Raw genomic sequence first — 26,811 nt, forward strand, 5'->3', positions numbered from 1 at the left:
ATCTTGATTGCCATCAGCTGAAAATAATCCACATATTAAGTGTCATATTTTAGGCCGGCATGTTCTCCCCTTCAGTAATAACGCAACTACTCACACTGTCACCTGGTGATGATGATTATAAGACACCATAGAGTAGTTACTTTAATTGTGTGCTTCTCTTACCCTGCATGACTACATGCTCCACAAGTATAGTTCTTTTTTTTTTTAATGTTTATTTATTTTTTATATTTCTGGCTCTTCTGGGTCTTCATTGCTGCACAGGGTTTTTTTCTCTAGCTGCAGTGAACAGGGGCTACTCTCTAGTTGCAATACATGGCCTTCTCATTGCAGTGGCTTCTCGATCAGAACACAGGCTCTAGGGCACGTGGATTTCAGCATTTGCAGCTCGCAGGCTCTAGAGCGTAGGCTCAATAGTTGTGGTACACAGGCTTAGTTGCTTTACAGCATGTGTGATCTTCCTGGATCAGGGATCAAACTTACGTGTCCTGCATTGACAGGTGGATTCTTGACCACTGAGCCACTAGGGAAGCCCTGATACAGCATGGTTCTAATGATGGTATTTCCTTATTCATAATGTTTCGTGTAGTCAAGAATGATGTGTGCATGCACAGTTGCTACAGTCATGTCTGACTCTTTGCGACCCCAGGGACTATAGCCTGCCAGGCTCCTCTGTCCATGGGAATCTCCAGGCAAGAATACTGGAGTGGGTTGCCATGCCCTCTTCAGGGGATCTTCCCCACTCAGGGATCGAACCCACATCTCCTACATTGCAGGCAGATTCTTTTCTGCTGAGCCACCAGGGAAGCCCCTAGAAGTCAAGAATGGTAGACCTCTTTAAATAGGAAGGAAGGATGCAGGAAAGTTAGCCAGTTTATCCCCACCCTCCAGATGGTTTTTCGCCTTTATGTGCACTTATTGTTTGTACAAAAAATAAATATTGCTTATGAAATAAAGATACGAAGTCTGACATTCTTAATGGCCCATTTAAAGCTTTCTTTGGGTTTTCATCTCCAGCTCACTTATCCCTTTCTTGAGCCATACTTGTTTCCTTTTTTGCTTCAAATCTTCTGCATTCTCAGAATTTAGTTTATAAAATTTTCCCTTTGCTTTACCCACCCATCAGAGTTAAGCCTTAATTCCACCTATTGAGGCTTCTCCAGCTCCCTCCATCGCAAGTACCTCTCACTCCACTACTTTGCAATGATAAATACCTCTGCAATAGCATTTATCAGAGACTACCTTTTGTTGTAGTTAATTGTTTGTGTGTCTGGTTTTCCTGTTAGATTTTGGGAGCGAACTATTTAGGTTTGTATTAATATTGTCTCCATAGTTAATGGTATAGAAACACAAAGAGTGTTTCTTGAATTGAACTCATGGATTTTTAAATCTATGCATTGCTGTGATTTTGCTAGAATTACTATTTTGTTGGATTGTTTTACATTTAAGTTGCCATTTTCAATGTTTACCCACCATTTTCTGAAGTATAAGAATTATTCCTCTGCTGGTTACTGTTCCATCATGCAAAAGACAAGAATAGTTGCATAGATATTAATTTTTTCATATTAAGCATCTATTATGCAAATTTTGATAATTATACAACCTTATATTTAAGGAAGAATATTTTATAAATGGTGTTTTTCTTTTCATTTGTAGGTTGCTTCCTCAGAACATTGGCCTTCTCTATGTTGGAGGTTATGAAAGACCCTTTGCACAAATCAAGGTATGATTGTTCACTTTCTAACATTTTTTCCTAGGTACAGTTTGTTCGTCCAGAACCCACTAAAATCCTTCAAGTAACTATCACAAAAATTGGGGAATGTGAATTATTAATTTTGTTTGCTTTTACATATCTCTGCTGAAATAGTACTTCGGCTTTTCAGTGAATCAGTTAGTTTAATAATCTTGCCCATAATAAATTTGACCAGTACAATTTGGTGATTAGTTAAGAAGAGTAGAATTTAGAGCTTTATTACCCTATTTTCCAGTAGAATTTTTTTGACAGCTTTATTGAGGTATAATAGACATGTAAGAAAATATACATATTTAAACTGTACAGTTTGACATCCAGTTATACTTACCCTTGTGAAACCATCATCACAGTCAAGACAAATAACATATCCATCACCCCTAAAAGTGTCTTTGTGCCCCATTGAATTCCCCCACCTCCTCCCCTTCCTTTTTCTCCTCCAGTTCCCAGGTGACCACTGATCTAATCACTATGGATTAATTTGCACTTGCCAGAATTTTATCTAAATGGAATTATACTGTATTTCTTTCTTTTGGCTTCTTTGATTCAGTTATTATTTTGAGATTCACCCATGTTGTTATACTTCAGTAGTTCATTCCTTTTTATTGCTGAGTAATATTTCATTATATGGTTTTAGCACAATTTCTCTATCCTTTTACATATTGAGGGACATTTGGGTTGTTTCTACTTTTTGGCTGCTATAAATAAAGCTGCTGTGAACATTTGTATACAAGTCTGTGTATGGACATATATTTTCATTTCTCTCAGGTAAATACCTAACACCAAAATGATTGAGTTAAATGGTGAAAGTGGCTCAGTCGTGTCTGACTCTTTGCGATCCCTATACAGTCCATGGAATTCTCTAGGCCAGAATACTGGAGTGGGTAGCCTTTCCCTTCTCCAGGGGATCTTCCCAACCCAGGGATCGAACCCAGGTCTACCCACATTGTGGGCAAATTCTTTACCAGCTGAGCCATAAGGGAAGCACGAGAGTACTGGAGTGGGTAGCCTATCTCTTCTCCAGCAGCTCTTCCCAACCCAGGAATCGAACTGGGGTCTCCTGAACTGCAGGTGGATTCTTTACCAACTGAGCTATGAGGGAAGCCTGAGTTAAATGGTAGCTGTGTGTTTTAACTTTTTAAGAAACTACTAAACTATTTTCCCACCATCAGGATGAGTGCCGTTCCTCCATTTCATCATCAACATTTGGTATTGTCAGTCTTCAGTTTAGGCATTCTTGTAGGTATATAGTATTTCGTTGTAGTTTTAATTTGCTCTTCTGTAATGACTAATAATATTGAGCATCTTCTCATGTACTATTTGCCATTTATACATCTCTAGTGAGGTGTGTGTTCAAAAACTTGCCATTTTTTGTTTTTGTTTGTTTTCTTAAACTGTTGAGTTTTGAGCATTCTTTGTATCTTCTGAATATAAGTCTTTTATCAGATATGGGATTTCTCTTAACAAGACCTTCAAAGAGCAAAAATTCTTAATATTGATGGAATTCACTTTATTACTCTTTTTTCATGGCTCCTGCTTTTAGTATTGATCTAAGAAACGTTTGCCTGGCCCGGAGGCAGAAAGATTTTTCTTCTGTGTATCATTCTGGAATATTTATAGTTCTGGGTTTTACATTTAGGTTTATTATCTAATTGAAATAATTTTTGTATGTGATGCAAGGTTCAAGGTAAAGAGGAATATTGGCCTTCCTATACGCCAACCCTTTTTGGCACAAGAATATCCATTTGTTCTAAAACCATTTGTTAAAAAAGACTATCCTTTCCACCACTGCAGTGTCTTTGCATCTCAGTTGAAAATCAGTTCACCATATGTGTGTGTGTGAATCTCTATTTCAGAACTCTTTATTCTGTTCCATTGACCTGTGTGTCTATACTGTGCTGTATCAGTCATGTTCAGCTCTTTGCAACCCCATGGACTGTAGCCCACCAGGCTCCTCTGTCCACGGAATTCTCCAGGCCAGAATACTGGAGTGGGTTGCCATGCCCTCCTCCAGGGGATCTTCCCAACCCAGGGATCAAGTCCAGGTCTCCTGCATTGAATGTGGATTCTTTACCATCTGAGCCACCAAGGAAGCCCAAGAACACTGGAATGGGTAGCCTAACCCTCCTCCAGAGGATCTTCCCAACCCAGGAATCAAACCAGCCTTTCCTGCATTGCAGGCAGATTCTTTACCAGCTGAGGTACAAGGGAAGCCCCATGTGTCTATACTATAGGCCTTCACTAATATCACAGTCTTGATTTTTGTGGCTTTAAAATAAGTCATGAAATCAGGTAGTGTAAATCCTCCAAGTTTGTTCTTTTCAAAGTCCTTTCCCCTTGTGTATATGACATATTTTTATGCTTTGAAAAACAAAGGTTTTTTTCAGAGTATACTGAGCCTGAATAGGACATACAAGATATATAATACTGAGGAGGTTAGTCACATTATTGACATTATTAAATACCTTATTTAGCTACCATAGCATCAGCATTTCTTTAAATACCTTCCTTAGTTTAACTTAAGACACTCAAAAGTCCATGTTAAGGTCTTAAGTTGTGAACCCTCTTGAATGTTTCTGATTCCCTAAGTAATGACAGGAATTCAAGTACTTTGTGTTTTTTTTTCCCCTATTTTTAACATCCCTGGAACACAAGTGGAGTTGCCGAGAGTCTCTTCATAAGCCTCCCTCACTATCCTGTTCACCAAATTCTACAGTAAAACCAGGAATCCTGATAAGTTTCAGCAGAAACATTTCTAAAAGCCCAACTTTTTTTCCTATCCACTGATTTGGAAAATTCTCTTTCCCCTTATTAGAACTGAAATAATGAAAAAGTGAGAGAGATATCTGATACATTTAAGGAAGGGTGGAATTTGTGTGTGTGTATGTCTGTTACATGTTACATGTTACATGTTATCTCAAAAACAAGTATATGTATCAGGGTGATTCCTCCATCACTCACCTCATCCATTAACATATCATTTTCTTTATTTCTATCAAGCCCAGTGACAGAGGAAAATCCTTTGTCAACCCTTTATGCCTGGATAATCAACTCAATAGAAAAAAGTCCATTATTTTAGGGCATGTTTTTCCTTTGATGTTTCCATGGGAAAGATTTCTTTCATATGCTATGAAAGGATTTCTTATCCTCATTAATTATTGAGGTTCTTTTATAATTCCTGTGGTTCTTATGAAAATGCTATATAGATCCTATCTAATTAGAATGCTTACAAGTTAATTGGAAAGCAATAAAAAAACAAACAAAAACCCATAGTTTAAATGCTTGAGATTAGGCTAGAAATTTAAGTTTCTTTCTCTGCCCCTTACCTTGCATCTGACTTCTTTTGGTCATGAAGTACCAGTATTTTTCTCTCTTTAAATGTAATGATACTATATTATATGGTATAGATATCATATATAACCTTTAATAAATGGAAATGGCTTTGCTTTTCTTGAGAGAATATTGGTTGGAATTTTTATAAATCAAGATAGGCGTTTGTTCATTTGAATATTTAAGAAAAGGAATTCTCATTTCATTAACATCACAAGACTAAATGTGAGTGGCTTGGTGTTAGAGGTTACATTTGCTAAAGAGAAATTTCATGGTTGTATGTCTAAAAAGGAGCTCCAATTTATAAAGATCAGAAAGAAAAAGAAAAACACAAAAAGGGTGATAGATACTTGGACAAGCATTAAATGAGTTCAGCAATTTGCTATAGGGTGACAATAGATGTATGTACTGTTAGGATATAATATGAATTGTTACCACCATCTTTCTCTCCCTCCCTCCTTCACACCCTAGATACAGATGTGTGCAAACATGGAACTTCATTATAGTTTCAGACCAGCACATCTATATGCTAGCTTCAGGTTTCATTATTTTTAGAGGAAGTTATTCCAACTTTGCCTTTTGCATCTCCTAACACCTTCTATAAGTCATTGGAAGGTTCTTTTTTCAAAGAAGCTCAGTCCTTAAGTTTTCATGGGAAATTTGTCATCCGAAGAACTTGATTTTAAACACACATGATTATGCTCTTATTTTCCTAAAATATGATAAACTAAATAAAACACTAATCATCTTATAATGAGTTATAATACAGTGTAAGAAAAGAATTGTCTCACATATCCACAGCTACTGTTGAGTGCTGTAAATGAAGCACATTTCACCTTCATCCAATACTAACTTCTGTCACCATCATTGAGATTAAGACAGGTTTCTAAATGTACTGGGTTGTGTGTGACTTAGGGTTTTCTTAAGAAAGAAATAGATTTCATTATATCTTTATATTCAGTCTTTGAAATTCAAAAGAAACATTTTGATTAAAGTGAAATTTTACTTAATTCCTCTTCCTATGCTTTCAGGTTGTCAGAAACTTTTTGGGGTGGTTATTTCTATATGTCTTTGCGTAATACCTTTGTCTTAGTTCAGTGTGTGTATAGTCCTGTTATCCATAGTTTATTTTTATGGACATGGTCAAGTTTAAATTATAGTTTACATTGTACACCTATTATTCAGTGTTGTTTTCTAAAGCATTTTATAGTCTGATAAAAATCTCAATGCTATTCTCATAGGGTTCTAGTCCTGGAGGCTCCACTTAGCAGCCAGAACACATAAAATAAAGATTGAAGCCTGTCAGCATCACTTTTAATCAACTTAGTGGTTGTTATGGAGAGTCTCAAGGCCACAGGGCTGTCCCTCCCTGCCAGGCTTGATATTAGTTGCCTCTTGCAGTTCTGTCAACTCAAGAAGTGTGTGAAGCTGTGAGGCTGAGTCACATACAGTTTCCACTTTGACACCGCAGAACAGCTGAAACATGTCTTCTGTATTTTAACTATGAATTCCATGCAGCAGCCATATGTGAAAAGTAAGGAATATAAACATTATTCTGAAGCAGTTATTTTGTAATCAGTACAGCTGAGTTATTCTCTGCCTCATGCCCAGTTCCATCCCTGCTGAGGAACTGGGTGCCATTAGTCACAGTCTCATACTCTAAGCTTTCTGAGCTTCAATTTTTAAAAGTCTCTTTACAGCCCAGGAAATGTATGATTGGTGTTTGTATCCATATGCATATGCAGTAGGTACAAAAAAGACTCCAAAAGAGATGGGGTCTCTCTTAGAGAATTCTGAAAAAGCTAAGAAGATTGATTCTGTTTGTTCACTGACTGATGGTGTTTTAAAAAATGTGTGGCTCATTAGATCAGTCAGTTCAGTTCAGTCACTTAGTCATATCTCTTTGTGACCCCATGGATGGCAGCATGCCAGGCTTCCCTGTCCGTCACCAACTCCTAGAACTTGTTCAGACTCAGGTCCATCGAGTCAGTGATGCCATCCAACTATTTCATCCTCTGTCATCCCCTTCTCGTCTTCTGTCGTCCGCTTCTCCTCCTGCCTTCAATCGTTCCCAGCATCAGAGTCTTTTCCAATGAGTCAACTCTTCGCATGAGGTGGCCAAAGTACTGGAGTTTCAGCTTTAGCATCATTCCTTCCAAAGAACACCCAGGACTGATTTTCTTTAGGATTGACTGGTTTGATGTGCAGTCCAAGGGACTCTCAAGAGTCTTCTCTAACACCACAATTCAAAAGCATCAATTCTTCAGTGTTCAGCTTTCTTTATGGTCCAATTCTCACATCCATAACATGACTGCTGGAAAAACTATAGCTTTAACTATGCGGATCTTTGTCGGTAAAGTCAAGCCTCTGCTTTTTAATATGCTGTCTAGGTTTGTCATAGCTTTTCTTCCAAGAAGCAAGTATCTTTAAATTTCATGCTGCAGTCACCATCTGCAGTGATTTTGGAGCCCAAGACAATAAGATGTGTTACTGTTTCCGTTGTTTCCCCATCTGTTTGCCATGAAGTGATAGGACCGGATGCCATTATCTTTGTTTTTTGAATGTTGAATTTTAAGCCAGCTTTTTCACTCTCCTCTTTCACTTTCATCAAGAGGTTCTTTAGTTCTCTTCACTTTCTGCTATAAGGGTGGTGTCATCTGCATATCTGAGGTTATTTCTCCCGGCAATCTTGATTCTAGCTTGTAATTCATCTAGTCCCACATTTCGCGTGATGTGCTCTGCATATAATTTAAATAAGCAAGGTGACAGTATACAGCCTTGACGTACTCCTTGCTCAATTTGGAACCAGTCTGTTGTCCCGTTCTAACCGTTGCTTCTTGACTTGCATACAGATTTCTCAAGAGGCAGGTCAGGTGGTCTGGTATTCCCACAGTTTTGTGATCCACAAAATTTTTCACGGTTTTGTGATCCACACAGTCGAAGGCTTTAGCATAGTCAGTGAAGCAGAAGCAGATGTTTTTCTGGAATTCTCTTTTATTTTCTGTGATCCAACGGATGTTGGCAGTTTGATCTCTGGTTCCTCTGCCTTTTCTAAATCCAGCTTGAGCATCTGGAAGTTCACAGTTCACATACTGTTGATGCCTAGCTTGGAGAATTTTAAGCATTACTTTGCTAGTGTGTGAGATGAGTGCAATTGTGCAGTAGTTTGAACATTCTTTAGCATTGCCTTTCTTTGGGATTAGAATGAAAACTAACGTTTTCCAGTCCTGTGACCACTGCTGAGTTTTCCAAATTTGCTGGCATACTGAATGGAACACTTTCATAACATCATCTTTTAGGATTTGAAATAGCTCAACTGGAACTCCATCATCTCCACTAGCTTTGTTAGATCAATGTATTTTACTGAAGGGAATTATTTAATATTGACACTTCTCAATCTCTAAGGTAGCTAAAGTATTATATCAGATAAAGATGCAGGCTGTAGAACTGAGTATTCTGGTTTAGTGGCTTCCATACTTGTCACTGTGAACCTGTAGGACTGTAATTTTCATTGAGTTCCAGTACACATACACGTACATGCATTTATATACACACAATGTAAACCAAAGTTCCAAAAGAAGTGTGATGTAACCACTGTATTCTCCACTGTGTTCTGTTTATTTTTCTGTTGACTTAGTTTTTAAATGTGGGTCTCAGCACACTCGGTTAACTTCTCTCCTTGGAAAATGGGTCACGACTCACCAGCACTGCTGCGAGGTAGGACTTGTCCAGCTAATGCTGCCATCTGCCATGTTGATGCAGTACAGGAGAGTGGAGGAAGCTTACCTGCCCCTGAGTTGATGCTAGCCCTTGGCCTGGCTTTGGAGGGGACATCATGGTTGCTGGGGAGAGGGAGGAAGAGAGCATAGGAAAAGATTATTGAGAGTGGAGGTAAGGTGTTTTATGGAGCCAAGCAAAGCTTCTTTCTGTTTCAAGAGAACCCTAATTCTCAAGAACAAAAAAGAACCTTCCACACCTACTCTGTCTTTCAAATGATTTCATGTATTTTGAAGATAAATTAAGATCCTCCCAGATTAACAAACAGAAAGAAACAGATGAGTGAGAAATTGAGAGAAAGCAGTGGAAGCGTATCTAGATTTGTGGATTTGTGTGCCATATTCATTGAATAAGTTTTCTGTAGTACAGTGAGCAGAAAGGTAAATTTTCAGTGTCTCATATTGCAGTAATCAGAGCAGGCATGAATATTTCTTTGTTGAAAGCAGATTCAAAAAGTGAAAGAAGCTTTAAAAAAAAACAAAACACCCCACAAACTGTTGTAAAAGCCAAGTCTGTCTGCTTCTGTGCAATAGCTATTAAGTCGCTGACAGCATTTTATCTTGTATACTTGCTACCAGAGTGCTTCAGGACCCTTGCAGGGCTCTCTGTGAGCCCATATTATAACTTTCTGGACGTTTAAAATCATGCATTGTTACCAACAAGTCACATAGAAATTGCACTTAGGGTTCCAAAATGTATTCAATAGCAGTAGTTTTCCTGCCATTTTTACCAAGGCCCTTTGGGCTATGTTATTGCCAGAATTGAGTAACACTTCAGGCCTGTAGTCATACATGTCTTAGTTTCAGTATTCTTACCTTCATGTCCTTAAAAAACTTACCTATAAGAATTCGAATTCCATAGGGCTAGACTGTGTCTTGTGTACGTCTGTATCCTCAACAGTTAACCTAGTGCCTACGATGTAAAAGCACTAAATAAATATTTGTTAACAGTATTATTGAAGAATGCCTAGAAAACCAAGTATTTTTTTTATTATTACTAAGGTAGAGTTGATATGTAACATAATATTAGTTTCAGATATGCAACGTAATGATCTGATATTGTATACATGGCAAACAATCATTACAGTCAGTCTACTTAATATACATCACCTTGTGTGTGTATATTTAGTCACTCAGTCGTGTCTGACTCTTTTGTGACCCCATGGACTAGCCTGCCAGCCTCCTCTGTCTGTGGGATTTCTCAGGCAAGAATACTAGAGTGGGTTGCCGTTTCCTTCTCCAGGGGATCTTCATAATCCAGGGATCAAACTCATATCTCCTGCGTCTCATGCATTGGCAGGTGGATTCTTCACCACTGAGCCACCTGGGAAGCCCTTACTCTTTAGCAACTTTCAAGTAATATAAAATATGGTGTAACTTTCCAGTATACAATATGGTATTATTAACTGTGGGCTTCCAGGTGGTGCTAGTGGTAAAGAATCTGCCTGCCAGTGCAGGAGACTTAAGAGAGGTAGGTTCAATCCCTGGGTTGGGAAGATCCCCTGGAGACGGACATGGCAAGCCACTCCGGTATTTTTGCCTAGAGAATCCCATGGACAGAGGAGCTTGGCAGGCTACAGTCCATAGGGTCACAGAGTTGGACACAACTGATGCTACTTAGAATGCATGCATACACATTAACTATAGTCACCATGCTGTGATGGACAGGGAAGCCTGGCATGCTATAGTCCATGGGGTCACAAAGAGTTGGACACAACTGAGCAGCTGAACTGACCGACCATGCTGTTAGATTACATCCCCAGAACTTATCTCCCTTATAATTGGAGGTTTGTACCTTTTAAGGCCTTTCATCTATTTTCCCCACCCTCATCCACTGCCTGTGGCAACGACTAATCTCTTCTCTGTATCTATAAACTTGTGTTTTTTTTGGTTGTTGTGTAATTTTTTTGTTTTTTAATTACCAAGTATTTACCATGAAGTTCATCAGAATATTTAAAACTCTGGTTCTAATTGCATATATATTTACTGCCTTAAAACTTTATTTTCTGATCTCTGTTGTGTCTTGAGTTGGGATGTCTTTGAGGCAATATAAATTAATTTTCTAATTTAAGATTGTGGTTGTAAATTATTATTAATATAGTAGCTCTATTTGAAATGTAGATTTCATGAATACATTATTCTGAGAACATTTTAAAAATAGTCTTCAAATTATTTTCCAGTTAAGAAAGTTAGCATTTTTCTTAGCTGTAAATTCCAGTTACTTTCTATCTCTCTTGAGTTAGACACTTTATAGAAAAATATTAGAAATCATTTTAGCATATTCTAGTTTTTCTTTTTGAAAACCAGATTTAGTATATCAATGTGACTCTTATTGTAAATGTGGTTTAGAGAGAAAAAGACTAAGCTTTTTTTTTTTTTGAATTTTGAAATGTTCTCAGAAGAAAATGGTATCATGTATTTAGGTATTCATAATGCAGCAGACATCCTATTTTGGTGAAAGGAAATAACAGTGTTTCTTAACCTGTTGGGTTTTTTCCCTACGAATATTTTACTTCTAAAAAGAATTTCAAAGGCACTGCTGCTGCTGCTTCTGCTAAGTCGCTTCAGTCGTGTCCAACTCTGTGCGACCCCATAGACTGCAGCCACCAGGCTCCCCCGTCCCTGGGATTCTCCAGGCAAGAATACTGGAGTGGGTTGCCATTTCCTTCTCCAATGCATGACAGTGAAAAGTGAAAGTGAAGTTGCTCAGTTGTGTCCGACTCTTAGTGACCCCATGGACTGCAGCCTACCGGGCTCCTCCGTCCATGGGATTGTCCAGGCAAGAGTACTGGAGTGGGATAACCATGTAAATAAAAGATCATATCTAAAGTGACTATTGTTGAGGTCATATTTCTGACAAATGCCATGGTTTCTGATCTAGATTATATGCTAGACTTCTGGAAGTTATATATTTCATTTTCTTCCCACAAAAAGAGAAAAAGAATTTCTCCAGTAAGTAGCCAATTGGGAAGGCATATTTACTTGTCCTCTTGCCTAATAAAGTTTTAGTAACCTTCTCTCCCCCTCTGCCAAGGCAGAGGTAGCAATAAAGACCATTTCAAGAGTTATATGGCCATGATTCAGGCAGTTAGGAACACTCCAGATTGGTGTTCTCTTCCTTGACTCTTCAAGTAACAAACTATGAAGCTTTGAGCCTAGATAATACAAATCCATTAATGTTGCCAATGATTTATAATCAGCACTATTAAAGTTACTACCTTGAGCACCTTCAGGAATTTGAAATTACTGTAGTAAATGCTATTTTGTCAGAAGTAGATATTATAAGGTGTGAGTAGGAGGGTTTTCTTTGTCTTAAACAGGTATTTAAAAATACAGTCAAATAAATCCAAGTATCTCTTTAGTTTTTTCTAAATAGTGAGCTACATATTTGTTTTCTTCACATCTCCAGATTTCATTTGCTTGTTAGAATTATTTTCCAGTAAGTAAAAATGACAAGCTTGTAGTTCAGAAAACTCACAAACTATACTAAATGAAATGTAAGGTTTGGAGAAACTATTATAAATTTAACATTGCAAATACAAGATACCATTTGGATTCTTTCAACAGTGTCACCAGATCATAACATTAATGCTACAAGGAAATAGCTTCATGAGTCTCATCTGCTGAAGTAATATGTTCTTTCTAGTACTAAAGTACTTTTAATCGTTTTATACTAAGCTTCCAGTCTGATAGTAGTCACAATATCAGAACAATACTGTGATACTGTTCTGTTGTGTGTTCACGATATAGAACACACATCATATATCTTTAAAAAAAATTAATCAATCTAGAATCTTTGTAGATAGACACATAAAATGACATTTTAGATTATTTGGCTATCCAAAATTTCTTCTCAATAGATTGCAATATTTTAGAATCAGATTTGACTTTCTAGGTTTTAACTAATAAAAGTGGTTGTCTAGTGGAAAATTCATTTTGTGTAAAACATTTTTGTAGCCAAAGAAGGCTGAAACTTTGAAAAATAGTATAGAAGAATATTTAAATTAAATGTACCTCTAATGTATCTTTTTTCTTTTTTTTGCATTTTATCAAATGTTACAACCATGTTTCTCTCTTTGGATATCTAATTTTTTTTTTTTTTAATGCTTTGTCAGTATTTGAAAACTTTCTAACACAAAGAAGGAAAACAGGGTAATATATTTGTTTAAAAAGCAAAAGCATAAACAATTAGTTCAGTTAGTACTGTTATCAAGCAAATAAAAATCATAACCAACATTTATTGAGCACCAAGTGTCAGGCACTATTCTAATTAATTCTCAGACAGCCTGTAAAGTATAGGTACTCTTAGCATTTTCAGTTTTATGGATCAGGAAGACATAGAAGACAACAGATAGTTTATATTATATTGTGTCCTATGGAGTATTATTTTAGTGGATGCTATTTAGTAATTACTCTTTATGTTACATTATATATAGTATATTATATTTCTTGAAACCCTTCTGAGTTTTGCTTGTACAGCTGGTGAGATTTATCCTTGTAATTGGTGTAATACCAGTTAAGACCCAGATTAGACTAAATGACTTGACCAGAGGAAATAGGATTCTACCACAAGGATCACGATGGAGTCATTGTGGTTTATTTACGAATAAAGAGATGAGAGTATAAAGAGCACAAAGTTACAATCTTACCTCTGCTACCTATTTAGTCATTGTTAAGTGTTTATGCTCATTAATTGTAAACAGTAAAAGCTGAGAGTCTTGTATTGAGAACATTTGTGAATTGCTAAGAGATTAAAAGGCTTCTAATTACAATATCTTCTGATCTAGTTGTGGAGTATTTTCCTTTTTGTTCCCAAAGCATCTGTTTTGGAGTTTATTGTGTCATATATTTCTCCTTAGCCATGATTTTTTAAAAAGGCTTTAGAGAGGCTCACCCTCCTTGTTGTTTTTCTTTTGTAGTAAATGCTTTTTATTTTATCTTTATTACTTCTTAATATCCAAGAGATTTGGGTGAAAGTATTATGTGGTTATTAATTTAAAATAGTCTCTAGAAATCTATTTATTTACGAACCAGCTGGGAAGAAATCAGGTATATAAACAAATCACCTGAGCATTTTTTGTGCTTTGATTAGCTCAGAAAGAAAAAGTACCTCCTATGCAAGATTTTTTCCCACCAGGTGTGACAGTTTTGCTAAATAAAGTGAAAAACAGTTTCTCATTTTCTGACTCAAAGTTGAGTATGCTTTGTGAGCATAGCTGGAATTAAAGCATTTTAATGTTTTTCAAGATCAGTGTATCTTGGAGGAATTTTGATGATTCAGGGCTGATTTTAGCCACAGAAGGAACTAGAGCAGAATTGCAGAGAAGGAACAGATGTTTTCTAAGTTTCAGGATGAGTAGGTTGGTTGCATAGCACAAGGGTAATTGGATGATGTCGAAAGCAGTGACAGTGAAAATAAGCAGAGAGATGTTCTCAGGGTGGTTATGGTTTAGCAAAAGGATGAATGAAATAAGGCAACATGCATATGATATAGGTCATGAGATGTCACAAAGTGGAGTTTTCTGCAGCGGCATGGGGCCACGCAAGGAAAAGGTAGACATTGTATTAGTAGAGTAAGTTACTACCAGTGATAAATTATTCCATTCTCTTTATCCTATTAAAAGAATTTAGACTCCCATGCCCTCATAGGGCTTCTTATCCATAATGAATAAAATCTTGAGTCTGTTGAGGATTTTCAATAGCCTTTATGATTTACTAAATCAATGCAATTATGGAAAATGGGAGAAAAAAGTGAAGACATGTCTATTCTTTTGAATTCTCCTCATTCTTGGTGGAGTCACAAATGTCCTTAATAAATCTGCCTTCTTCAGGGCCAGGCCTCTGCTTCACTCAGTCATGTTGGCAGTTAACTAATGGTCACCTGAGTGACTTGAGGTAGAGCCATGTCGCTTTCTTCCTTCAAGCCTCCTGCTCCTTGATAGTTTCTGTTGTAGGCATCTTGACACTCTCTGGTATAAATTCAGTGACCTGTTTTGGACCTTGAGAACCTTGCCTACTAGTTTGCTTTTTTTGTTGTTTGTTTTTAAATCATCACCAAGAGTGGCTTCCTGTTGCCCACTGTAGCAAAGGTAAATTCCACTGGGCTTTCCCATGCTCTTGTCCCCTTGTTTCTGCTACCTCCCACATCCCTCTAATGCTGACAGTTCTCTATCCCTTTGACTATACATACTATTCTCTTATCCATTCCGTATCACAGAATTGACCTGCTAATCAAAAGGCAGCATTAATTAGGTATATATATACAGGTATTTTGGTGAAGACAGGGATATAAAGATTAATATTTTCTCAGTAGCCTATAAAGGAAAAGACTCTGAAAAAACAATATATATATATAAATATAAACGAATCACTTTGCTGTATACCTGAAACTAGCACAACACTGTAAATCAACCATACTTCAATTAAAAAATACAATAAAACTTAAAAAATATTTTATCTGCCCCCAACCTATTAATAGTCTGGTTGGTGACATGGAAAGGAATCTCTTTGTGAAAAGATATATAATGAAAGGTAGGAAGTGATGTGTTTGCTTGGACTTCGCTATAAATGTCAGAAGTTGAGGAAGAACTGTGTGCTGGGGCAGTTGAAGTGGGATTTATAAAGTGAAGAAGAACTGTGTTCTACCAATTAGGTATATAACAGTGTGTGTGAGAGAGAGAGAGAGACTGAGACTTTGTCTTTCTCTGTTTACTGTTAAGAATAAGAGGATGACAGGTGTTCTAGGGAAGCAGAAGACATAAAACATGGAGTGGAGCTATAAAAGTTTTGCCTTGAGTATAAAAGCAGTTTATTTAAGAAAGTAATCCGAGATAGGGTTGAAGAGGTAAATCAGTGTTAAGAGAATTAAAAAAACAGAAACAAAAAACAGCCACACTAACAGTGAAACTATACAGACCATTTTAAGAAATTTTAATTTGGAACTGGGCTGGGGGGCCTAACACTTTTTTAGAGAAAAATGAAAAGTTTAGGTGAGAACCAAACTCACCATCAAGAACAGACATTTTCTTGGTGATTCATTTGAGTATTTCAGATGGCTTCTGTAGGCCCAGATAAAGTCACTAACAACAATGCTCACTGCCATGGACAATGACAGAAGGGTCCTGGATTCCTAAAGTCATAATTGTCAGGTAGTAAAATGTTTTTATATCTTCTTCACATTATTTGAAGTGGAACTACTATAAAAATAGTTCAAATTAATGTTTCTATTTGTTTTGTTTTTTCCCGTCATTCTCTTCCTGCTCAAGTGGAACTATTATTTGTGACAGGAAGTGAATGCACTAGAGAACCTTTCTTAATGTGACTAGTTATACTTTTGAATCTGACAGTTCAAGTCACGGAAGATCTTGGTTTTCCATAGTTGTTTTTTCAGTTATTTTCATCTCCTTTTGTGTGTCTTGAGAAGTTAAGATTAAACCTGAGTCTGTTAGACATAGTTTTCACAGGGGGGACTGTATTCTGGAAAAACACAACAAATTGATTGGTTCAGGTTTGTTCAGCGCAGATTTTTATTGTGAGAAGGAAATCAGTTCATAATACCTTTTTCCCCACAGAAGGTGATAATTACCCTTTGTTGTTGCTTTCACAACTTATTTATTTAGAGAGTTATCTTCAAGATTTTGACTTTTAAAACAGCATCAACACTGTGTTATTGAGTTAAATAATTGTTTACAAAGAATACACAAATAAGTCTAAAAATCTAGCTCCTCTAGTGTACCATTTTCATTAAAATTTCCTTCAGTGTTTCTACACAGTAATCTGGAAGCAGAAACCTGAACTCTAGTGATATACTACCCCGTAGTAGAATTTGCATATTTCTGATTTTATATACATATATATATATTCTTTCTTTTGGAAATAAAAACCTTTGACATTACTTTTAAAGTTAAATGTTTTTGTGAAGATCAGTGATAATATACAAAAACAGCTCTGGCATAAATGGAATGCTAGCATATGCTTGTACTAGGAATAGAAAAAAAATAAGGTATTTTTATGAAGTGCAAAAGAAATCATTTTTATTCAGTGCATATTATATACCCAGGATATATTATACCTCCTAATGTTTATAAAGTCTTACAAAGTAAATACTATTTCTATTTACAGATGAGAAAATCAAGACACAGAGAGGTTAAATAACTTAACCCCTGGTCATGCAACCAGTAAATGATATATTGTAATTGGGATCAGAACTCAGGTTCTCCTGACTCCCTAAGCCCAGTCTCTTTGTTCTTTACAGCACTGTTTTTGTGAAAATATTGCTAATTTAAATTTTCCATTGGAGATGTTGATCATGTATTCCAAGGGAGTCAACTCACACAACTGTGCATTGAATAGAGCAAGCTCCATAGAAATGCAAGACAATGAAGAGTTCAGTTACCCAATATCTTCATCATTTAATGAAAATTTTCCCATGTAGCTTTTCTAAGCAAGCATTTATGTTAATTTTTTCCCTTTGATACATTGAAAGTAACTCTACCTCCTTAAAGTGTTCTATAATTTACATAACTTTGAGTATCATCTTGGGCTATTTGCCTGTGTTTTAATAAAGTGATAGCCTCATTCCTCTTAAACCAGTTGTGCATGCTGCATGCTAAGTCGCTTCAGTCGTGTCTGACTCTTTGTGACGCTATGGACCGTAGCCAGCCACGTTCCTCTGTCCATGGGATTCTCTAGGCAAGAGAGAATACTGGAGAGGGTTGCCATGCCTTCCTCCAGGGGATCTTCCTGACCCAGGGACTGAGCCTGTATCTCTTATGTCTCCTGCATTGGCAGGCAAATTCTTTACCAGTAGTGCCACCTGGGAAGCCCAAGCCATCTTAAACCAATTATTGCTTCAGAAAGTGGCCCAGGATGATTGTGCTTTGGGGTTTGTAATTTGCTGTCAACTATTATTTCTCAGAGTCAAATTCTGACAGTTCCTTTCTTGCTGCTTTTTTTTTTCCTGTCAGTAACTTAAAAAGTGCCAAAATTTCTAGGGAACGTTAGGAACTAAACTTGTTAAATCAGTAACCTTAATTTGCACCCAATTATATACATCCATAAGCTTTGACCAGTGGGACTAAAGGTGTCTATACACCCTCCTAGAAAAAGTGTGGTACTTTCATTCATTGTTATTGCATTCATATTTTTTTTTAAATAAGGTATTAATTCTGCTGTGTTTGCCTCAAGACAGTACTGCACTTCTGTAACGTTTTGTTTGCTAGAACGGCCTACAAACTTACCCTTTTTTTCTTTTAATTATGTACACTGGTTCTCACGATCCTAAATATTTGAACGTAGTTCTGCTTACTGGTTGTATAAGTGTGAATACAGCCAAGAAGTCAGAAAGCCTCAGCAGCTCTGCTCGGAAATGACATTCTTTCATCTGCAGTGGTTTCTTTTCTTCAGTGAGCCCGCTGCTGCCTTTCCTCACCGTCTCTTTTCCTCACCGTGCCAGTCGTTGATGTCTCTGTCACCGCTACTCACAGCCACCCCAAGTGATGTAAAACAGGTTTGGAACTTAATAGTACTTTTCCCAAAACACGTGTGTATCTTCAGGCTTCTCAGGCAGAGTGGCTGAAACAGTTCTGCCTTCTTTTCTCCTGTCAGCCAGTGCTGTGCAGGAGTTTTCATGTTTGTGTTGCGGCAGTAGTGCTGCGTGGCTTGTAATCCACACATCTCTTTTAGGCACATCTGCAGATTTAGATGCTTCCCTCATGTCTACAACGCAAAGCTCATCTCTGCTGCCTGAGTGCTCCTGGTGTATAGCACGGTGTCAGTGTAGTTCAGCTTCACCATGGTCGTTTCAAAGAAAACACACAGGATAGCTTCCACATAAACTGGAAGCTTTTCTACCAAACTAGAAATATGCTGATGGCAGGTTCCAGGCACTTAAAATGGCACTATATTCTTATTAAGAGGAACCTCTTAGAGGATGGTTTCATCTTAATTAATTTTACAGTTGATAAGGCCCCTTTCTGATTTTCTTTTGGGGGCTTACAACTTAAACATAAGATGCTGGGTTCTCCTGAATATACAATTAATATGTATTCAGAAATGGGTCATCCATAATGCCACAGTTTTATGTGGTCATTTATAGCTGTGGAGTAATAGCCTCCTGGTGACTCTCAAATCTTTACCTCATTTTTCTCTTAAACCACAGTTTTGAATCTTCAGATACCTTCTGGACAGTTATATTTGACTCTTTCAAATCATCTCAGATTTGCTTATTTTTTGTTATGCATATTTTTTTGATATGAACATTTAATGACTTCCTGCATCACTCAGTCATTAAACTTAAATTTATTAGGTACCCATTATGTGCCATGTTCTTGGAGAGACATTGGGATCAGAGCAGTGAATAAGACTGACATGGTCCCTGCTTTGGTGTAGTTTACTGTGTAATGTACCAGACTGCTGACTGAATCAGGTCTTCAGGAGTGATATAATTATAGGGAAGTGATTATAATGATAGGGAAGATAAGGGGTAATTTGGATAGAGGGCAAGGGTTTGTATCTTCTTCTAGTGAGTTGGGAAGACCTCCCTAAAGAAGTCAAATTTAAGCCCAAAATGGAAGGGCGTGAAGGAGTTAGATGAGTGGGGGCAAGCTGGTCTCTCAATGGTAATACCAAGAGAAAACTAACAGTAAATTAGTTAATGCACGCAAGACACCTAGAACATTGCCTGGCCCTGAGCGTGGCTGTTGTCTTCACCACCTTTGTCATTGTCATCAGTCATTGATTTATTCAGGTGCTCAAATAAACATTGATTGAGCATATGCCAAGTGCTGGCTATCTTTCAGTACTGTGATGGGATTCAGAAATGAAAAATTGTAAAATCTGCCTTTTCAGGAACTTAAGGTGTGTATGTGTGCTGTGCTCAGTCAGTCAGTCGTGTCCGACTCTCTGTGATCTTATGGACTTTAGCCCTCCAGGCTCCTCTGTCCATGGGATTTTCCAGACAAGTATACTCAAGTGGGTTGCCATTTCCTCCTCTATGGGTAAGATATGTATACAAATGGCTAAAAAGCAAAGACTGTACGGTGAGAACAGTAAGGGAGGTATGAGCCCATTTCTGTTAAGGAACAGTCCTTTCTTTCTGGGAATGGTATATAATCTATGTCATGTACTTGGCAAATAATCTTATACTGTCTATAAAATCGTTTATTTTCCTGTATTCTTATTTAACTTTTAGGATTTTGCATATGTAGATCTTTACTTGCCACTGAAACATTCCATGTTTGAATTGAGAAAGTATGTATCCCACCCACTGAAGTAGATGAATAGTAGGTGCTCTGAATGTTAATGAATGATCCTGGAAACATATTAAACTTTTTAGGGTTACTTATACAAAACCCTCATAATTGCTAGAGGCCTTTATAATGATGGTATCACGTGCCTTAGAGGGACTCAATATAAAGAAATAAAGAAATAGATGTCACCTCTTTTAAAAAAATGTTCTCCATATTATTCTTCAGGGGTGCACCATACATTGATAACACCAGTTATCTATTTTAATATTTTGCTGTAGTAAAGAGACATCCCTGACATCATTTTTTGAAAGTGTATTACTGCATGCAGCTAAAAAAAATTAGAGCAAGAGTCAAAATTGGTAATCATTTAAATAGTTTTTATTTGACAGTAGCAAAAGTGGTATATTTCTCTTTTGCTGGTACAAAATAAGAAGCTCAGCAGACGGGAATATATTTCAACAAGATGAAGTTTGCAAAATGTTGCTTATATTTCTCTCTTGAGAGAAAACAGTCATTGTGTAGTAAGTAGCATATTGTAACTTTTGGTATATAAGATTAGTAAGCATTTTATTGGCTGGAATCTTTTGTCTTTATGTCAATGTAGCACATTTATTAAAAGATAAACTTTTTTTTTTAATTTAAACTTTAAAGCATAAAGCTGTTATTTTTAATAAACAGATATTTCCCCTCACAATTAGATGGAACATTGAGCTGACCATAGCAAACAGTTTCATAGATTGTCTCATCCACAAGGAAGTATATTAATGAATTTTTAAATTAAAAGTAGTCTTCAGAAATTCCCTGGTAATCGGTCTGTGTAGTGGTTTTTAATCTCTTAAAACATAAAGCTTGCATGGGATGAGACATGAATTAATTTCCCAGCTATTGACAAAACTGAATCCAAAACCATCCACATACTATGACAATCACTTCTAGAGAGCAATTAGCTTGCTATAAATACAGGAGATTTCCTGTGAGAAAATTGCTTATGCTATGTAACCAATAGAGAAATCTGAAAGATTAGGAAGAAGATACATCTTATCAAAAAGAATAGAACCCTTCAGTTTTTTAGCTTGTTTTGGCTTTTGTGCTTTTTTTTTGGCTGAGATTTAATTGTGAGAAATGTGGCAGGCTGGTGTGTGAGACATGTTTATGCCATTTATGGGGTATGGGATTAATTTTCATAATTAGCTTTTAGAAATCTTTATGGAAATTCTTTCATGAATCTGTTAAAATGCACAAGGATGATTTGCCATCCAGTTGAAAAGCAAACCAATCCCTGAACCGTAGGATAGACAAGAACTAGGTGAATCTGGTGGGATTGTCATCCAGTGTATGTACCTTGGTTTCTCATCTATCAGATGGGAATGACAGTGTCTCCTCCTTAGAGTTATTGCCTTATTCTGTGGAATAGTGTGGATAAAGCATCTTGCATCAGGCTTATAAAAGTCATTTTAGAAAATGATGTTTCCTTCTACCCCTGCCTCACTTCATCTCTAAAGCTTGTAGCCAGTCATTATAAATAGGGGCTTTAGTCTTTTATCAACTTTGGGATCCAGATCATTAGGGTCTTCTGAGATACTTTCTTTTGACTTTTTCCTTCATGTGAAGAACTTTAACATGAGAAACTGCATGAGTACATAACTAACACCACAGGTCTGTTTCTTGGAAAGCTGATACACCTCTCCTAAAAACTAGAGCATGTGACTGTGCTTAGGAGTTCCCGTCTGTACTGCAGGGTCTAACTTCAGGAGACATTTTGATTTTGAGCTCAAGGTGTTGTTTCAAAGCCAGTTGTGACTTTAATAATTTATCAATAACCTCATGGAAAAGCCAGCCTTTTCCAATTCAGATTGATAATAGAATAAAAGTAAACCTAATAGTCAAGTATTTGTCTTCCTCTAGTACCATTAATATTTTTATACTATATAGAAGTGTATATATATGCCATGAGGGGGCTTCCCTGGTGGCCCGGCAGTGGAGAAAATGCTTGTGATGGAGGAGACTGCCTTCAATGCAGGAAAAGCAGATTTGATTCCTGGATCAGGAAGATCCTCTGGAGGAGGGAATGGCTACCCACTCCAGTATTCTTGCCTGGGAAATTCCATGGACAGAGGCACTTGGTGAGCTACAGTCCGTGGGGTCACAAAGAGTCAGACGTGATTTAGCAACTCAACCACCACCAGTACCATCGCCACATGTGTATGCTGTATAAAGTATATTCAGTGACGCATATATTGAATAAGTCAGGGTGAACTGCATGGGGTTTAGTTTCTTCAGTTTATTTAGTTTTATTTTCTGTTTAACATGGAAGTTAACATAAATAGAATGGAAGAAGAATTCTTCTGTTTATGTAATACATGATCATATTTTCCTTACATAAATTGAGTGCAGAACAACCCCAGAAAATAACAGGAAAGCAGGCAAACAGAATTGCAGTCCCTGATGTCTGTACCAAATGGTTTACACAGGTTAACTGGTTCAGACCAACAGCAACCATCTGGCAGATTCTAAGCACTGTGCTCCAGGTTATGTGGCTTACAACCTGAACAGCATAGAGGGACGTAGCATAGAGCCTAATGCTTGTGCCGTACGCAGCACAACACCCATGTATCAAAAGCACCAGAATCCAAGAGTTTCTTCTAGTTCTACCTAATCCACAGTTCCTTATATTCTTTTGTAGCTGCTGCTGCTGCTGCTAAGTCGCTTCAGTCGTGTCCGACTCTGTGCGACCCTAGAGATGGCAGCTCACCAGGCTCCCCCGTCCCTGGGATTCTCCAGGCAAGAACACTGGAGTGGGTTGCCATTTCCTTCTCCAGTGCATCTTTTGTAGCACTCTTTCCTAACTTGTCTCAAATATCTAGCAAGGTGAGGAAAATATTGTACCAAGCTGTCCTTAAATTGCATGCTATATGGTTAACTAAAGAAGTAAAAAGAAGTAGTGTGGTATGTTGGAAGGAACTCAGGATTAAGTATGAGATTTGGGGTTCTTGTCTTTGTCTTAATACAGCTTTTTAAATTAAAAATATGTTTTTTCAGTAAGTCATGTCTTGTTTTCTAGTTTCTTTTCAACCAAAATTAAAAGGCAGTAATTTATGAGTTTTCTGACTTTAAGGATTTATAAAAGGAACGTGAACACATTCAAAGTCGTATAAAATAAATGTTTTGAGAATCCTATTCAGATCACATGGTTAAGAGCTTTGGAGTCAGGAGAAAGTAAGCTTGAAACCTTCCATGACTAGCTCTCTGAATTTTGTAAACACAGTCTGTGGCCTCTTGGTAGCATATGTCTGCCCTTCGTTATGAATTTGGTCTAGTTTACCAAGGGGTCATGTATTCATTGGCAATAATAAACTGGAATTTCTTTAGAACAGCCTTCTTGAAAGAGCTGAATTCAGAATAAGGCAGGTCTAGGAGATGCTGCAACCATACTATCTTTCTTGAAAGCATTGAGTCTGCTCCGAGAAGCTCAGCAATGCTCATGTGACAGACGGTGGTCTGATGAGGCGTTCTTCCTCATTCTACAGGGCAGGTGCTAGATGTGGCCCCAGACATGGAGGAATTGAGGGCTGAGATTTGTTTATCTTTAGGCCTTGGAAGGTTCAAAAATGACAAAAGAGCCTTCTGTTCCTAGCCTCATCGCAAGGTTTGATTTATTACTCCGTCTCTGTTTTAGTTGTTTTTTTAAATATCCAAATAGCAGCTACATGCTTTCTAAAAACTCTGGATTTGATATTTAAAATTTGAAAAAAAAATGTATACACACAGCATAAACATACCTATCATGTACATAACGTGTATGTGCACACACACACCCCAAACACAGAAAAAAAGTGTCCATAAGTCTGTTCTCGATAGGAAATTTTTATGGAGATCTTACTTAAGATTTATTATGGAAAATACATGGAAAATTAGGCTCAGTTTAGAGTGGCAGACAGGAAGGCAGGAATTATTTTGAATTTATCCTTATTTACATAGGTCCTAAGTCACTGTTTAAAATAGGAATCTTGTAAAACTAGCTCATGAGAATGTGAAGGGCTAATGTTTATAAAGATATTTGAGTTCCTGTCAGTTGTTGTTCAGTCACTAAGTTGTGTCCAACCCTTTGAGACTCCATGGACTGCAGCATGCCAGGTTTTCCTGTCCTTCACTATCTCCCGGAGTTTGCTCATACTCCTGTCCATTGAGTTGATGATGCCATCCAACCATCTCGTCCTCTGTTGTCTCCTTCTCCTCATGCCCTCAGTCTTTCCCAGCATCAGGGTCTTTTTCAGTGAGTCAGTACTTCCCATCATGTGGCCAATGTATTGGAGCTTCAGTTTCAACATCAGTCTTTCTGATGAATATTCAGGGTTGATTTCCTTTAGGATGGACTGATTGGGATCTCCTTGCTGTCCAAGGGACTCTCAGGGGTCTTCCCCAGCACCGCAGTTCAAAAGCATCAATTCTTTGGAGCTCAGCTTTCTTTATAGTCCAACTCTCACATCCATACATGACTGCTGGAAAAACCATAACTTTAACTATATGGACCTTTGTTGGCAAAGTGATGTCCCTGCTTTTTAATACACTGTCTAGGTTTGTCATAGCTTTTCTTCCAAGGAGCAAGCATCTTTTAATTTCATGGCTGCAGTTACCATCTGCAGTGATTTTGGAGTCCAAGACAATAATATCTGTTACTGTTTCCATTGTTTTCCCACTTCCCATGAAGTGATGATACTAGATACCATAATCATAGTTTTTGGAATGTTGAGTTTTAAACTAGCTTTTTGACTCTCCTCTTTAGCTATGTAGATGAATTACTTATTTAAAATTTGCATATTTACATCGTATATTTTTCTTGTGCTTCTCCTACTTGTATATTTGATACAAAAAGGAATGATACATTCATCTTTTTTCCTACTATAAACAATATTGATAAATACTGGGTGGATGCATAATCATCTTTAATATTTTAGGAAGCAGAAAATTCTGTTTTATAATGAATATGATACAGTGGGATGCCTTAACTATTTTGTATGTTTATTTTCCATCTGACATGAAAATGAATGGTAGATGTTGTGTTTGCTTATTTTCTCCTTCCTCTTTACCCCTTCAGTTCTCCTCAATAGCTGACATCCTATTTCTTCTTTCACTGGAAATTGTACCCACAGCCACAAAGGAGAAGCCTAATTTTATGTGGCAGCATGGTTTAAAGGAACTTCTACTCAGAAAGCTGTGATTGATCCATATACTGGTGGGCTGCCATCTATGGGGTAGCACAGAGTTGGACACAACTGAAGCGACTTAGCAGCAGCAGCAGCATAGGATCAGGTCATTAGGTTGGGTTTATAAAATTTTGGTTTGGTTTGGTTTTCAGCTCAGAAGTACAGAACTTTTCATGCATGTTTGCATGCAAAATTTTTAATGGAGGACATACTGCATGAGAGGCATTGTATTAAAGCAACATCCTGATGGAGCTTACTGTCAAGTCTTATATGTAGAGAATTCAATAGGCTATTTTTCTAAGATAAGGGGAAGAATAAGGTACTGTGAGAGCATATCAATGAAGCAGACAGTCTGTGGAGTCAGAACAGGCTTCCCAGAGAAAGTAATTCTGTTTAAAGAGTGGTGGTTAGCCACAGGGGAAGCAAAGATGACGTGAGAGCCTGATCAGTCCAAGAGATGAAAATCATTTAATAACAGCTGAAATATTTCAAAATCTGATGTCATTTCTATAAATTCTTTGTATAATGCATTTCAACTTTCTTCTTTTTTTTTTCCTTTAACATTTATCGAGCACTTTTTATGTGTGCAGTGAGCTCTGGTACTGAACGAAACAAGGACCCTTGTTTTGTTTGCTCAAGGAGCTTACCATCTAATGAAGGGGAACATAAACAGAAGGAAGAAATTATATTCTGAAATAATAAATCACGTGGTATTTCAGGAGTTGACAGAATAAACTCAATTCTCTAAGGAAATGTCATCTGAAATTACTAAAGTCAAGCCTCAGCTCTTCAAGGCCAGCGTGTTGTGCCGAGGGGCCATGGGAGAGATGGGTGAGAGCATTTGCCTGGCGCAGGGCAGCCTCTCCAATGGGTATCACTCTGGGAAAGGAGAGGACGTGGAAAAGGTGAAGGAGCCGTAAAGTGGGGTCTAACTTGCTACCCGGAGAGTTGTCCGCCTCCATTTTTCATATACTTTAAGACCAGAAATGGTAAAATGCCTCCCTTAACTTCCTTGTTAGTTGTTTGAAATTAATTTATTATTTTCTTAATATACTCCATGAAGTTTTTTCCTAACTTTGGTGCTTGGTCTTGAGAGCAGTTACATGGATCTCAACCAGTTTTGTCTTTGATTTTCATGAAATGGAATGAAATAGAAGGAAAAACAGCAAAGTGTACCACGTCAAGATATAAATCGTTTTATGAGATGTGTTTGTGTGTGTGTGTCCATAGTAGGTTGGGATAAGCTGGGTCACACATTTTCCTCCTCTTTGGTGAAACTTGTGTGACTGCAAGTAGAAATTTGACCTGCTGAGTTACCCAGGTTACTGGTGAAGGGTTGCCTCGTAGACCACAGGGTCAGTGGGCAAGACTGAAATGCAGGGAGTCTGGACCCTCATTCTGACTCTACCCCTACAGAACCATATACTTTGGACAAATTGCAGGCTTTCTGTGAACCTCATTGTTTTCAGTCTAAAAAGAGAAAGAGGCCTAGGTGAGCTCCTATG

General features: G+C 37.4%; 1 protein-coding gene across 4 annotated transcripts in view; it reads left to right on the forward strand.

The window, feature by feature from the left end:
- Positions 1–26,811, forward strand: part of RNGTT (RNA guanylyltransferase and 5'-phosphatase) — a 242,429-nt gene that overhangs the window by 195,939 nt on the left and 19,679 nt on the right. For 2 of the 4 annotated variants that reach the window (XR_015133147.1, XR_015133148.1), the window contains 2 exons: positions 1,654–1,720; positions 22,786–22,970. Coding sequence is in view for 2 of the 4 variants with exons in the window: in XM_086317774.1 (XP_086173900.1) it covers positions 1,654–1,720 (67 nt within the window). In the remaining 2 variants the exon portion in view is untranslated. The remainder of the gene's footprint in view (positions 1–1,653; positions 1,721–22,785; positions 22,971–26,811) is intronic. The other 2 variants (XM_086317774.1, XM_086317775.1) reach the window with 1 other exon arrangement.

This window comes from Bos grunniens, chromosome 9 (genome assembly GCF_055505025.1).
Source record: "Bos grunniens cultivar Pamir isolate PY7600 chromosome 9, Bosgru_T2T1.0, whole genome shotgun sequence".
In the NCBI taxonomy this organism is placed as follows: domain Eukaryota; kingdom Metazoa; phylum Chordata; class Mammalia; order Artiodactyla; family Bovidae; genus Bos; species Bos grunniens.